The 16,580-nt window shown below is 41.0% G+C and overlaps 1 protein-coding gene and 1 long non-coding RNA gene across 6 annotated transcripts in view; both read right to left on the bottom strand.

Moving 5' to 3' along the window:
- The window catches only part of LOC116824038 (uncharacterized), a 141,671-nt gene that overhangs the window by 49,716 nt on the left and 75,375 nt on the right, over window positions 1–16,580 (bottom strand). The gene's annotated exons all lie outside the window — the stretch shown is intronic.
- BCO2 (beta-carotene oxygenase 2) overlaps window positions 1–16,580 on the bottom strand; it is an 86,682-nt gene that overhangs the window by 33,116 nt on the left and 36,986 nt on the right. The window contains exons 1-3 of one of the 5 annotated variants that reach the window (XM_075073601.1): window positions 15,166–15,183; window positions 14,025–14,090; window positions 12,841–12,952 (exon numbers count right to left, since the gene is read on the bottom strand). The exons of 2 other annotated variants lie outside the window; for them this stretch is intronic. In XM_075073601.1, the coding sequence (XP_074929702.1) occupies window positions 12,841–12,952; window positions 14,025–14,084 (172 nt within the window). In that variant the 5' untranslated portion in view covers window positions 14,085–14,090; window positions 15,166–15,183. Of the gene's footprint in view, window positions 1–3,322; window positions 3,590–12,840; window positions 12,953–14,024; window positions 14,786–15,165; window positions 15,184–16,580 lie in introns of those variants that run through there. 2 more of the 5 variants (XM_032779054.2, XM_032779056.2) reach the window with 2 other exon arrangements.

The following is a 16,580-nucleotide window of genomic DNA, read 5'->3' as shown; positions in this document are numbered from 1 at the left end:
TACACACAGGGATCCGGTGGCTTCTGAAACATAAGAAACAGTGAGGGCTACTAGAGACTTCACAAACTATTTAAAGAGATACTACCCAATTCTTCTACACTACAGGGGGAATCTTTGCTCCCAGGGGATTTAGACCTCAATTTCTGACCCTGTGCTTTGCAGAGAGAGCTGAAAACATGACCAATATAAACCAGTTGCTGAGATTGGACTGGGCTCCACGTTTGGAGCATGAATGGGCAAATTTTACCTAGGGAATAGCATGTGCATCACAGACTGAGGAGAAGCATTTCAGAGGAATTCCCTGGTTCAAATGTTGGCCACACATCCCAGTTAACAGGTGGAGCAGCCTCATGGCTGGCACAGACTGAGGACAACTCTCTTAAGCCAACACTTTTTCAGTTTGTAGGCTCAGCAGCCCAGCTGGCAAGGCCTCATCAGCACAGAGAGACAGATGTGGTTCAGCATTTCGTTTAGATTAACCTGTGCTGACTGATTAGCTGTAAGCGTAATAAGGACAAACAGTGGCCACCAGTGGTACAGCTAAGCCCCTTCCTGAAACAGAGCTATTTCCTAGTTCAAGCAAGGCCTGAGGCTAAAGAAATTCTAGACAATATTAAATTTCCATCTAGTATGAGGCGGCATTTCCTATCATGAAGCAATTCCTATTGACCAGACCGGTCACTTTCACCACCTCAGCTGTATCTTCCAGTCTCCCTCCTTTAATCCTTGAGATTAAGTTAAATTGCTGCACAAATGATCTGTAAATCTCCAAAGCTGTATGTCTACTTCTTTGGAGACAAATTCAGCAATCAGTACAAGAGAACAGAGGAAGAACAATTCAAAAGAAACTGGTTGACAAGCTGAAGCTGAACTTTCGTAAGCTTGCTTGTTCAGATCTGCTTCTAAGGATAGGTAAGATTGAATGTTGCCCTGAAGAGATGTGGCAATTTACCCTCCTACAGTGTGGCTATCTGGCTCACCAATCCTCAAATCCTGATTAGAACTCTAATATGAGAGGGCAGCTAGATAAATAAGTCAGGTTGCAGGGCTAAAGTAATTATCCTGCAGCGTACAGCAGCCTCTCCCTCTTAAACCGCAATTAAATTATATTAAATCCCATGTAAGTAATTCATCAAATCCCAACATTAGTGCTGATAAAAATCCATTAGAAAGAAAGAGAGGGAGTCTTTTCATACAAGCTGAAATCTGAGGGCTATACCGACTGATAGAGGCATTTAGAGAGGAGTTGGTTTAGATAGTCTAGCTGTAAAACATTTTCATTTCAAAATTTTAAACAAAGAGGCAGCAGTTCCACTAAATAGATATTTCTGCAGCGTCGTTATGGTCTAGGATCCAGAAGAGGAACTGAGTAGACTGCCTGGGTTTCCTTGTTCTGTAGATTTTTCCCTATCTCCAAAATGTGAGCTCCCTAGCGCATCTCTCATCACCTAACCTCCCCCAAAATGCTCCTCCCCCCAACTCACACAAATCAGATTTGGGCAGAATTCAAGGACAAGTCACATCGTATTCTTTTAAGCAGTGTTTGGCTCAGAGAAGAGCTGGGTTTGTCCACAGAAGCTTAAGCTGAGAGCATAGTTACATTTATAGCCTTAGAACAGTTAACAGTAAGGCAAGCAGGTGGCAAAACTAAGATAAAGTGATATAATTTTAAGATGGAGACCCAGATACCACTAGAAAAAGGCAACATACAAAAGGAAAACAAGTGGCCTTTGTACTCTGCTTCTTAAGGAGATGAACAAAGCCTGATGTATTCTTTGTTAAACATTTGTTTTAATCAGAAATCCCTCAAAATCCTGCTTTTCATGGAAAACTCTATGGATTACTGGAGAGCTAGCAGGATTATGGCTGACTCCAGAGAAGTGATACCAGCTAGAGTGAGGAAGGGATTGTTATTCAGACTGTTTAGGGGCTTTGTTTCACTCAAATGCCTGAACAAACAGCAGGAAGAAAATACCTTGTTACAGATTCAGTATTCAGCTAAGGGTTGAGAAATCTCATTCTACCTCCATGGGGTCTCCAACCAGACTACCAGCAAAAACAAGACTAGGAAGACCTAGTATAGCCAATTAGGTACAAAGGGGATGGGGGGTAGGAGGGGAACCTCAGGCCTTTTTTGCTCAACTCAAAGAATCAAAACAGGGCACAGTCCCATGTGCCTCCTGTAGAGCTCACCTTTAAGGATGACTTAAGTATAATGAAAGCAGGTAGGGGGAGATGCTGAGGAATGGACTAACCAAGAGATCCCCACTCTAAATTATAGAGTGATTCAAGAATCCACCTTCAAATGTATCACGGCCTTTGTAAGTTAGAACTGTAGAAGTTTCACATACACATGGTCTTGATAGATTTGTTTGGAGAGATATAGCTCTTCTATCAAAATATAACACAAGAAAGTGATAGACACATGCAGTACTGGATCTTTCAATGGAAAACACTTTACTTTACCAGATCTGAAATGGTGGGGCCAGAGGTTGTTACATATAGCACTGACCCCCGGAGCTAACAGTCCTCAGACATTTTGTGTTGATAATTCCGTCTTTATATTTTCCATCTCTGTTCTGATAAAGAACTGACTGATATTGGATTTCTTGTCATTCCTCACTAATTTAGCAACAGATATGATTAAAGAGTTAGACTCTGCGGCTGCTCCTAAATATGTATTCTGAGATACACACTGGATATCATCACAAGACAGGCTTGGAAAAATATTCAAAAATTTTCTACCAAAGAAAATTCAGCAGGGAAACTGGTTAATTCCTTTCTTTTATAGCTCACTTCCAGATCTCAATGGGTTATGACAGATGTCTCTGGTAAGCAAGCAGCAGCAGATTTCATATTGTGTCGTGGTAGCATACATTGCTGAGTCCCTTGGAGCTACTGCACTGAACTCCATATGGTGGCTTTTTCCTGCCTCCTGTGGTGGGTGTTCCAACGGTGGGTGATCAAAACTTCAGTGGGGACTCCTGCCCCCAGCAGCCATATCCCTGTCACAACCCACTGATATTTCCCTCATACAAGAGACTCCCTGCAGAGACGCTGCTGTTTACTGATGGTTTCCCCAGCTCTAAACCTGCATTTTCCATTTATAATCTGATATAATCTGTGCAATGCATTTGCCCCTCCTGTTTATTGGCTTGCAAAATAACTAGGGATCTCCATGCTGTCTAGCAAACTCCTTGAATCATGTAATTCCTAATTTCTATTAGAAATAAAATTCCTCTACTGACCTGTCTCCAGCAGCAGTTCTAAGAGCAGGAGATCTGTCAGCCCCTTTGCAGGAGAGAGAGAAGGGGATTCTTACCTGGGATGGATTTTATCAAACAGCAGAGGAAATGTCCCACATTTGCAGGCAGGAGATTGATGGCAAACAGAAGGATTTGGGAAAACATCTGGAAGATCCTCAGCTGTGGAGAAAGCCTCAGATCCAAGGGGACCTGGGAAAGGTACAGTGCTCAAGTGGTATTGTGCAGCTAGCACTGATGGATGTGTTGAGTAGGACTGGCTGAGGCCATCACTTCAGAATAAAAGCCTTGAGTGTCTGTCTGTGCAATGGTAGGGATGAGCCTGCAGTGCAGCAGCTAGCTAAACCCGCATTGTGGTTAAGTGCACATGCAGTGCTCTAGCTGTTCATGAGGGGGCAACTTTATTCTAAGAACCAGTCTCCCTTAGAAATAAATCCTAAGGCAAAAGCTGCTGCTCTGGAGCTATCAGTTGCTCTAGGCAGCTCAGTGGTGCTTATGTCCTTATGCAGATTGGGCTAGGTGAGTATATGAATGATGTATAGCAGGAGTCAGCAGCTTTTCAAAAGCGGTGTGTCGAGTCTTCATTTATTCACTCTAATTTAAGGTTTCGCGTGCCAGTAATACATTTTAACGTTTTTAGAAGATTTCTTTCTATAAGTCTTGTGGCACCTTATAGACTAACAGATGTTTTGGAGCATGAGCTTTCGTGGGTGAATACCCACTTCGTCGGAAGCATGCTACTGAATGTCAGGGGCTCCCAGCAGATACTGTTCTGTTCAGATCCTGATAAAGAATTATTAGCACTTAGTGTTTTTTAAACTGTTTCTGCAAAATACTTTCCAAGCATGAGACAGACCTCAAAACATTCACATATGGCACTATTCCTATTTTATATTAACAAATTGAAGCATGGAGTTATCAGGTGCATAAGTTAGGTCACAGTAGTACTGATGTCATGAAACTTTATTGCGAATGGTGCTGAGGGATGTGGGAATGCACATAAGGAGGGAAGAAACAATGTATGTGCCCAGGTACTCAGGGCTCCAAGCAACCTTGATAAAGGATGGTATCTTTTTCTTTCAAAAATCCTTTCCACTTAGTCTCACCAGTCATTTTAGGAGCTGGGTGACCTTTTTTACCTAGACTCTAAAGCATCTCAGAATTTTAGAACATACCATTTGCCATATCACATTAGACCAATAGTCAGTCAAATCTGATATCCTGCCACTGATAGTAACCTATATTCTATTTTAGAAGAAGGTGGGCCTTTCTCCACACACTATATTGTACTGGACAGCAGTGATCACTTTGCCCCACAATATGATTGATATATTTGTTTGAAAACCTGATGTCAACCAATAATGTGTTATGTTCCAGTTTATTTTACAGAGAAAATCTAGAAAGATCAAAGTATCATTTTAACAGTTAACTGAAACCAATGGCTTGCCAGATAAAGAGCTCATTCCTCTCTTTAAAAGTGCAAAATATTTTTTAATTAATTAGAGACCATTCAGCTCTCATTCACCAGACGTGTAAAGATCTGCATTCAACAATGAAGGAGATTGCAGTGTGCTTTAATGGCACATTCAAATTATCCCTCAGCATTGACACTACTGAGCAGCTTTCAATGGACTCAACCACCACAACAGTAACTCTTGCCTTGGAGAGGAGACAAGATGTCCCCATTGTATTTTGTCTAAAGATCTTGGCCATTTAGAAAGCACTACTGTGGTCACAGCAGCAGTTCAGAGAACTGGAGCTAGCATAAGGGTTTAAATTGTTTTTAAACAATAGGCAGACAGTGAACTATAACAAATTGTAAAGTCACTCTTGAAGTTGCTTCAGAAAAAGAAATGTGAAATGTCACAGTTGTGATACTCTGATAATAGTGCATGTCTGATTTATAATTAATTTTTCCTCTCCATAAATATTTCTATTATATGCAATATATTTTTAAAATGTCAATTTAAAAAAAGTGTGTATTAAAATAGGGGAAATAAATCTAGTAATGGTGAATTATTGAGATAAATACTTGTTGCATTCATATATGTGCCTACATAAAGGTACAGTTAAAATAAGCAACTTGTGATGATGTGCACTGAAAGTTAGATGATAGAGCAGGAGGTGTAGTTCTTTTAAAATTGCATCTCAACCAGTTTGCCATGGCATCTGATACAGATTACATACACACTGTGTGGTGGCAACAGTGATATGCAATTTCTCATAAAACCTTGGCCCCCTGATCTACACTATGCCCACAAATCCATCTCCCACAGGTTCTCTTCCTATCTTCAAATGACATAATTAAAAAAAGATGTCATCCAGCCATAGGAAGGTGTTCTTTCCTCAAAAAATTTACAACAGCCTAAGGCCCAGGATAGGAATATTCAGTCCTGCACTAGTGACAGGTTTACGTTCTCACACTTCCTGGCCCTTCAAACCTAAAATCAGGAGTTCACACCACTATGAAGAGACTCCCCACTATGCAATGCTTCTAACCCCAGAAGTTTCCAAGATTAAAGCTGTAGAACCTTCTCATGTAGAAAAGCTACTTTAGGTAATTTTTAGAGATGTTATGTTTTTGTTTTCTTCTCTCTCAGAGTGCTAACTGGGTAGATTCATAATACTGAAGGCACCGGTGGAGGGATACAAGAGATACTTTCAACATTTTTGTTCTGAAATATTTTTTCTTCTTGTGAAGTATGTGCCTATACAGAATATATGATGTTGAAGTATGAAAAACTTTTCTGAGCATATTTGGAATGAGATGCACAATTCACTTGCAGTTGCCACTGTCATCCCAAATTCTTGTCACAGTAAAACTTCTACACTGCATTATCATATACTCTGTAAATATGATATACGGTAGATTAAGTGGTTTTAAAATTGTGCTGCATCTTCATTACACAGTTAAGTGAGAATTATCCCATTACATACATTGCTAGTTCTGAATGTATGTACACTTGGATACTAACTTCTCCTAGCCTTTTTGAAGCTAAAGGTTGTGACACAGTTGAAAAAGTGAGTGAAAACTGTGGGGTTATATATCTGCCTCACTATATTTGCATCTCTAATACTCCCTTCCTTCCACCTAGATTCCCCTGTAGTTGCTTGTCTCGATAAGGATATAGCGTCCTGGATGCCAGAAGCTGTGATTAGGCAACAGGGATGGAACACTTGATGATTACCTGTTCTGTTTATTCCCTCTGAAGCACCTGGCATTGGCCACTGTTGGAAGACAGGATACTGGGCTAGATGGACCTTTTTTTCTGACCCAGGACGGCCGTTCTTATGTTTTTATGTAATAAATGGCCAAAAAGTGTTTTGCCCCAGCCTAGAGAGTGAACATATATTGCCATAATCCACATATGCACATAAATTCAGATCTAAATATAGTTTCCATTTGTAATTATGCAAACCCAACATGTAAGAATAGTAATGAATCTTTCAAAACATATGGTGCAGTTCCCTGCACTACTTTAAGAGATTGTGTTATCACACCTTGTAAGTGCTGGCTTGTCCCCAACCCACAAAGGACCCATTACCAGACTCAGAGTCTCTTTTCAAGCAGTTTTATTTTTCAAACCCCACGGTACGTCTACATTGTGTTTTAAAACCTGCAGCAGTGAGTCTCAGAACCTGGGTCTACTACAGTCTCGGTCAAGCTGATTCCAAAAACAGGTATGTAGACTGTAATGGCATGCTAGACTTTATTATACTATTCAGCCACTACATGGTGCTGTATGAAACTTCCCTTATTTAGGCTATCCTCAGCCATACCTAGCAGTACATTAAAGGATCTTATACCCAACACATCCAGTGTCTCTCTCTGAGAAGGAAGCTCTGTAGCCAATCCATATCTGGTACAGGAGTTTGACTTGCTAAGCGGCAGCCCTAAAACCTACTGTGTACAAAGTTTACATGACACACACATTCAGGTTCAGGAGCCCACCGCCATCTCTGGGCTACAAAGCCCATACTCCACCAAAGCCCAAACATCTACATAGCTTAATTTTTAGTTCCACAGCACAAGCTCCACAAGCCTGAGTCTATGGATCCAGCTTCTGAAACTCATTGCCACAAATATTAAAGTGCAATGTAGACATATCCCAAAACAACAAAACAGTTCCCCAGCCCACCCTGGAGCTACAGCTACCTGGGAATTTCCCCCTTTGCCTTTCTCGGGCCTTCCTGCTTCACCTCCTATTGCACAAGAAAGGACTGAGAAAGGCAAAGGCGAAAATTCCCTGGCAGCTTGTAGCCCATGATGGGCCGAGTAACTCTTTTGTTGTTTTTGCTTATGTTTGGAAAATAAAACTGCCTGAAAAGAGATGCTGGGTGTGCCAGTGGATCTGTCGTGGGCTGAGACAAGCCAATACCTTACATGCCTATTGCTGGGAAAACAGAACCATGAACACAAAATCAGGTAGTTAAAGGAAGGATTCTGGGAAAACATGCAAGATTGCAGTGAACACCACAGCAGTACAGCAAGTGAGAAATTATCACTGCTTAGTAAGCATCGTTACAGAAGATGGAAGAGTGGATATTGAAGTCAGCACCAGAACAGCAAGAGCAAGACATTCTGGAAGAATAAACATCTAATCAGAAGGGACATAAATTTGGAGACTAAATTCTAACTCTTAAAACTTACATTTGGCCCATATTAAATTATGGCTGTGAAACATGGACATTCCAACGATTAGTAATAAAGAAACTATAGCCTTAGAATTATGATCTTATGGAGTAATTCTGAAAATATCATGGATAGACCACATAATCAATGAAAAAGTATTGCAGATCATTGGAACGCAGCAAACATTATTTAAAGAACTTATGAAAAGAAAGATTTGATTTACAGGGCAATTTTTAAGAAGTTCAGCAGATGATGCATGTTCATGGGCACTGGAAGGGAAAGTTAATAACAGAAGAGTATGAAGCAGAAAAAGAGATTTGGATGGATGATGTGGTATCCTAGGTAGATCAAAAGGACTATTCGTCCACAAAAAAATTACCAGAGGACTCTACAGAATGGGTTCTACAGTTGCGAACCTCCTGTAATGGAGATGCCACAGAAGAAGAAGAGGATGTAACTGCACCCCTTCCCTTCTGCCTCTCCACACCCACTACCAAAAAGAAAGTTTTAAAGAGCAGAGATAAAATCTGGGCCTCTATTGCAGTCAACTGCAAAACTCTCATTTACTTCAGCACGGCTAATATTTCACCCTAGGACTATTTGCTATTTTTAAAAGTAGATTTATATTCTGTTATTGATCTGAGATTTTACATTTTTTTTTTAATCTTACTAAGGCAGTACAGTTTAAACAGCAGGGGAGAAGCTTAAAGGAAAAGTAATTGCCAGTTGAGCTTTGCTGATCAGATCTGGCAGCTTTAAAGCCAATTAATTTTCAGTTCAAACATCCCTCAGTAAAACTGGAAAGCGGATTGTGATGGGAAAGGTGCCAGTTGGAGTTCATAGGTAATTCATTCCTCAGTGACAATGTGGAGCAGCTTCTAGATTCATTGTAGGTGATAAAGACAGTTTTGTTTGTTTATTTCCCCAGTAAATCTTGAGATATTTGAGAGAGGCGATTAGTAAAGAAATATCACCAACAGTGTGGACAAAATAATAAAAACAGCAAAATGATACTCTGGTATATCAGAGAAAGGAACTAAAATAATCAGCAAGGAAACTACTGTGCTATGAACACTACTATCTACATAGAAGCCATGCAGAACACTAACAGGGAGCCAACAGCCACACAGAAAGAGCACACTGATACTTTTAGCCAGTAAGATGGTCCCTGCAGATTCTTTTTTCAACTGGGAGAAACTGAAACATGAAGTCAGCCAGTCGGTCAGTTTCTACATTGATGAAAAGAATTCTATAAAATCAACAGGGAAGGAGAAACCTTTTTCTCTAAGGAAATGTTCTAAAGATTCTGGACATACTATTTTAAAGGATGTTCTATACAGAAGCTAAAACTTTATATAATTAGTTGATTTTTTTTTAAATAACCAAGTTGATAACATTCCTTTAGCAGTTGCCTAAATACATACAGGGAAGCGATGGATGTTTTGTTCTTCTTTGGAGAAATTTAATCTATCTTTAATTCCATGTATTTGCTACCCAGATAATATGATGATAAGCACTTTAGAAATGCATATAAGTAACTATTTCAAAGTCAGACAACTTCATGTCTGCCCATTAAAAAAACAAAACATGTCATAAGAATTTTTTTTATTTTTGACAATCCATTTAACTATGCAGTGTATAGTTTACTGTCTAAGTTCAGGTACTATGGACATGACAAATGACTACTTTCAATGTGTCTTTGGACTGTAAAGCACACTCACTAGAACGGAGTTCCAACATATGTAACATCTTCTGCAGATGCTTATACCTTGGGTGACATAAGTTATGAATATTTTACATGAAGCAATTCAGATGCAAAAAGAATAAGACATGACTACACAAAAACAAGGATGGTTCTTCAGAGATGAACACCTTGCATTTAATTGCACCTTAATGCCTGACTGTGCAATCAAACTTAAAAGACATGCACTTATATCTATAAATTATAGTCTTATTAAATAGATTTTAGAATTTTGCAAAGCACTACAGAAGTAATAGTACTGGACAGTGTTCTGTAAAAAATAATTTTACTGGCAAAGAATTTAACTATACGATCCAGTGGGTCTTTTGTGAGCTCTAATCTTTATTGATACTATAGATGTTATGACCAAAAAACTTTCAAACTTCCATGCCTGAAATTAGACACCTAAATCCATAGTTAGGTGCCTAAATAAGTGGCCGGATTGCCACAGATGTAAGCACCTACAATGAACTCCCTTTGACTTTAGTGGAAGCTGTGGATGCTTGGCACCAATCAGAGTCAGCTCCAGCTTTTCTGCTGCCTCAAGCAGCAAAACAAAAAACATTGAGAAACAAGAGTGCTGACCTATCCTTTTTATCATCATTATATTTTATAAAGTAAACATTTTGGATGGAGTTTTGTGAAACTATAAATAACCACAATTTTTCAAGTTTTCCTTCTTTCTGTTTTTTTTTAAAGTCAAATTCTTAGTCTAAGATAAACATTTTAGAGTAGTAAACAAAAATATTATATTAGTTGGTATTATTTCTAAATTAAGGTTGACAATATCTTCCACTGTCTTCACATTTTGATTTTGTCTAAGTTAAGGTGGAAGGTCTGGCAAGACAAACATACAATCCATAGTAGTGCCCATTAAATATTAACATGTTAACGGTGATGCCATCTGTAAATTTAAGTTTATGAAGGTTATGACTGCAGCTACCATGACATTCTACAGACTTTAGTTGTCTTATACATACCTCTCCCATTCTCCCAAGTTAACCTTTTACAGTACCCCTTAACAGCAATATAATAATTTATTTTAAAAGAGAATAGGTAAAATTGTTAAGCTAAAGTAATATTCTTATAAAACGGGTGCAAAGTAAGAAGTAGACTAAGGTTCAGATTTTCAAAGATATTTAGGCATCATCCTACAGGACTTTCTAGTAGTTCTCTTTATTACATTAGTCTGGCAAACTGCACAAATGATATCCTGTACATTTTACGAATCATCGTTTGAACTCAGTCAATAGACAGTGAAGAAAAATTGTTCAAATACTACTTAAGTATTAAGTAAATTGTATATACGCCACACAATACTGACGTAGTATGGGGTTAATTTTCAACATATTGCCTGGGAATTTGGCAATGTGACCCAAACTACTGTTAATGTTACCTATGATTCGTTTAAAATCAACAGAAGAGCTAAAATGTATTTTCAAATAAATCTTGCCAAAAGCTATTTTTACACTCTTCACGGAATAAGATCCTTGATAGCTCCCTCATTCCAAAGCTTCCTTCCTCTATGTTTTGAGACCAAAAAGAGAAATATTTATTGTAGTAAGAATTGTTTGTAGAATCAAATCCGCAGTATAGAAACAAACAATAACAGAAAATCAGTAAGTGGAAAAACAATTTAAAGGCTATTTTCATTTATACTGTTAGCCAAGTTTGATAAGGGATGTCACATAAGTTCTGGGGGGGGGAAATTTAATCATGACAATGTTTGATAAAATCCCCCGCTTCTGTTCTCCTGTGATTGCTCCAAGCCCTAGGATCTCCAGGCTCCCTTTAGTTTGTTTTTCTCATCTCTTCAACATGCTCAAGGGAAGGGAACTCGGCTCAGCATAAGCAAGTCAGTAAAGATGACAAACTTATGACTTGATTTTTAAAACCACTTAAAAGGCACGGGTTTTATCATGGAGATCAGTGTTTTGTATCACTAATTACCACTGCACTAATTACTGTCTGTTCTCTTTGTTTTGATTTCTTTTGCTATGTTTTAATAAAGTATGCTGCTTCCAAAAGTGTTAAAAATTGCTTGAATTGTTAAAGGTACATACAGAAAACTAAATACGTATGAAACCCTGCATCTTCCCTTACAGCGTATGTTCTAGTATACAACACCATACATGACCAACACTGTGTGCCCTACATTTCAGCTTATTTGCCAGACAAAATCAATTTTAGCTTTGCAAGGTGTTTGCAATGACTGTGAATCTGTGTCTCAGACTCTCTCTTTTCTGCTTCAAGTGATTTTCTATGATCCTCGCTTCTTTCAAGATTCCATCAAGCTCTTGTACGTAAGAAGCATCCGTTGCCGCTCTCTCACTTAATTGGAAAAAAACCTAATGTTAAACTAAATACTTGAAAATATTAACATTCTCAACTACTACTGATATTTGGAATTGCTTTAATGCTCTATTTATAAATCAGTTGTCTATCAGTCAGTGGAATATATGACTAAATTAACTCTTCAGTTTCACAGACTAAATAGAGAAGTTTGTTATTTCAGAATTTAGGGTTAATTTTTTCCTTCTGCAGTTTCTTGACACTGCAGACACTTCACCACATCATATCCCACCTTTATCTACCAATCATCTAGGTATTTATATTAGCACTCATCGTTGTAATATCCAAATGCCTTACATCAGTTAAAAAATAAACCATTAACAATATTTCTGTCTTCCTGTCCTGGCAGGTTTTTTATCTTGTTTTTTCAATAAAAAGAACTGAGTGTATTTATATTCCAGTGTCAGCATGTAGGAAGGCTAGGGCAAAAAGATGGATTTTGTATTTTGTTCTGAAGTTAAAAATAAAGTTTTGTGATCAATCTGGCAATACTCTAACACTAGTCAGAACTATGAGTTTGCATCAAGGGGAGAATTACACCCAATACAGCGGAAAGCATTAACCCATCAAACCACATTGCATCCTATCCACATCTCAAGGTTGGCAGGTAGTTAGACTAAAAGTATTTTAAGAAACAAGAATTATCTCAGGTTATTTTAAGTATATAAAAATTGTACAAAGAGTTTAAAGCTGACTTGCCTTAAAACATGGGCATATTTTGACAACAGGTTATTAATTTCCTTGTTCATATCTGTTAATACAAATATTTATTTTATTTCAAAGGCTTGAATTGAGTGAGTCATGTCAACATTTATATGTTTGAGTAAATCTGAATATTTTTAATACATCACCATTTAAAACCTTTTCCAGTGCTTCAGGTTTGTAAAGTGACTGTGAGCTTTCAGAAAGAGCCAAGTCTGGTCTTTCCAGGGAGGACAACTGAGGACTTTCTGAAGCTTCATTCTAGTAACAAAACACATGGGAAAAAATGCATGGTAGTACAGGTTCTTAGAAATTTGAAACTTTGCAGTTTGGACCTGCATTTTGGATTTTATTTAAAATTAAGGTTATAGTATTGCTGACTTCATATGCAGCTTGTATTCTTAACCATGTGAGCGTACTATGCCTCCATCCTAAATCTGAACAGGTAATGTGATTATCAAGTTATAATCTGGTTCTGCTGTATAGACAAGACCTCATAAACCAGCTAGTCAGTTTTGCCTCCCTGGTATCTTGCCAAAGGACACTCTAAAGTGCACTGTACCAAATGAAAAAGCAACAATCCTCTGCTCTGAGCACCAACAGATGAGGCAGTATGAGATAGCTGCACAGATTTTCCCACAATGCCAACAGTTTTGAGTTTTGGATAGGCCCGGCCGGTGGCTGTGCTGCAAAATGCTACATTAACACACAATAAAATGAAAAAACACAAGAGACCTAACTATACAGACTGGTCCTGTCTTCCCTGAGTACTTGAGTACTTAAAAAAAACAACGAGCATTATCAGAAGCTCAGAAAGATAATAAAGTTTACCATGTTCAAGATGGCACTTGAACTCCTGGCACTATTATTCCAATCAGAATAAGAGGTAACAATGAAATTTCAAATTCCCACCTGCTAGAAAGCAAGCTGATTCATGGGGATGGATGAAATTAAAATCTGTTTTCAATACTGAGTTGAGATATTTGAGTGGTTCAACAGACAACCTGATTCTATGCAACCTGAAGTTTTGCTTTCTATCAGGATAAGCCCTACAGAGAAGTGCAGCTGTAAGTAAGTCAAATTTTGTTTGTCGTGAAAAGCAAAAGCTTTATTCTGTGATCTCCTAATGCACTCAGGAAAACCGTACAACTCTTCTGTAGTTTACATGGAGTGAGATGGCGGTCTGAACCCTGTTCCTATTGGACAGTTATCCATGGCAGTCTCAGTGAAGAGAGCACAGACTGAATGGGCATTTTAACTGAGCTCCCCTCATCCCTGGAAGGGTTCTCCTGTCCATTCCTCTCCCCTACCAAAGTCAGAGAAAACCACTCACCTCCATCTCCTTTCTACGCTTACTTCTATTTTCATCAACTTTTACTGTGTTACTTGTCATTGTTACCTGACAAAAAAATGTAATGTCACATTTGATGAGTAAAAATAAAAGACTGTAACATGAATTTTCAGCATAATGTGATCTCCATAGATTCTCACTTTATGAAGGTGAAACTAAAGCCCCAAGTAAAGGGTGGCAAGAGAAACACAACTGGATAAAGTAGGAACTGAAGAAACAATATGTCACAATGATTGTCTGCCACAACCTGCCAATCTACACACAGTAATTCAGACAGCATGAGTACAATTCCATACTCAAGCTCAGATGTCGTGAACCACACTGAGATGGACACCATACTGGCTATGGAGCTATTTGTACCAGAACCAGCAACTACCAGTGAAAAACATTACTATTTAAATCATGATCCTTTCGGCCAGCACTCAAAGCAGAACTCTCTGGGCTGCAGGGAAGGCAGCCTGGTCTTGTGGGGAGAGCCAGGGCCAAGAGTTGGGACTCCCGGGCTCTCTTCCTGGCTCTGGAAGAGCGGTCAGGTGGTTACCGCTGTGGGAAACAGACAGACAGGACTCCTTGGTTCTAACTTCAGCTTCACCCACTGTGGGGCCCCTCTCTATATGTTGAATGGGAATGGCACTCACCCACCCAGTGCACAGGGACCCGTGAGACTGAACAAGTTAGTGCCAGCAAAGCTTTGTGAGGTCTTTGGACAAAGGCGCTGGGAAGGGGCAAACGACTGTTATTATTCACTCCATTTCTAGCAAGCCTCTACCTTGACTGTGCAGCCTATAGGTGTGAACTGGGTTTGTGATGGGTCAAAACGCCACTCAATGCCCCATCTCGGAGGGGATTACCCCTCTTTAGGGAAAGCAGTGCCCACCCAGATCCTAATAATCCCCACACACACCTGGCTGCACCCCCATCACACACATACCCTTTCTACCCCACTACACCCCCGCAGCTCCACTTCCTGGAGGTCTTGGCATGCGGCCCCCCGTGACCCCCCAGACACCACAAAGTGCACCCCCACAGCTCTACCTCCAGTGGGGCTTGGTATGCAATAACCACTCAGGCCGTAGTGACCCCCTGTTAACACCTATCACTGCCCCCCCCCGCTTGCACACACTTCCCACCACGCTGCCCCCTCCCCCGCAAGCTGCACGCGCCCGGGCCTGAGGACGGGAGGGGGGGAAGAAGGCTCGCGCCGGAAGCGGCCGCTAACGGTTCCGCGCGCGGGCGTCGGGGCGGGGAGGGTCTGCACTTCGCACAGAAGCTGAGCCCCCCCGCGGCGAGCCCTGCCTAGTCAGCGGTGGAGTTACCCGCTCCCGCCGCCAGGGGGCAGCTGGGCACTGAGCGAGCCCTAGCCCCGGAGTGCGCCTGGGCTGGGGCTCTGGGGAGGCGGGGTTCGCAATGACACACACACACAGAAAGCCCTACAAACCCACAACCTCTCTCTCGACACACACACATAGACAGCCTACACCTCCACAAACGCTCTACACACACACACACAGACAGCCCTACACCCCACAACTCACACACACGACACACAGAACAGCCACACCCCACAAACCTCCAACACACAAGCACACAACACAACAGACAGCCTACACCGACAAACCTCACACACACAACACACACACATCACCACACAGCCCTACAAACACCCAAACCTCACACACACACACAACATCACACAGCCCTACAACCCACAAACTCACACAACACACACCAACAGCCCATCACCCACAAACCTCACACACCACACAAGCACACACACACCAGCCTACACCCAACCAAACCTCACACACACACCAGCCCTAGCACCACAACCCCCACACAACCCAGCCTATAACCCCAACCTAACACACGACACAACCACAACACCCAGCCTACATCCCCACAACCCGTCACACACACTCACACAACATCAGCCCTGACAACACCACAAACCTCCACACACACACACAGCACTACACCACACAACACCTCACACACACAACACACCAACACACAGCCCTACACCACAACCTCACACACACACCCCTACACCCACAACCCCCACAACCACAGCCCTACATCCCCAACATAAACCTACAGGACACCACACACACACACACACAGCCCTACACCCCCACAACCACCGCACAACACCAGCCCTAGCGACACCCACAAACCTCACACACAAGCACACACAGCCCTACACCCCCACAGAACTCCACACCACAGCACGCCGACACCCCACAACCCCCACAGCCTAACCCCAACAAACCTCACACACACACACAGCCTACACCCAGCAAAACCTCGCACAACACACAGCCCTAACACCACAACCCCCACACACACCAGCCCTACACCCCACAAGACCCCCCACACACAGCCCTACGCCCCAAAACTCTCGGCACACACACAAAACACACATCATCAGCCCTACACCCCCACAAACTCGCACACACACAGCCCTACACGCCCACAAACCACAGACACACACACCACACACAGCCTACAACCCCACAAACTGTCACACCCAGCCTAACC

This window comes from Chelonoidis abingdonii, chromosome 18, assembly GCF_003597395.2.
Source record: "Chelonoidis abingdonii isolate Lonesome George chromosome 18, CheloAbing_2.0, whole genome shotgun sequence".
In the NCBI taxonomy this organism is placed as follows: Eukaryota; Metazoa; Chordata; order Testudines; family Testudinidae; genus Chelonoidis; species Chelonoidis abingdonii.
Note: the sequence above shows the minus strand (reverse complement) of the source record. Positions and strands in the feature narration are given on the sequence as shown.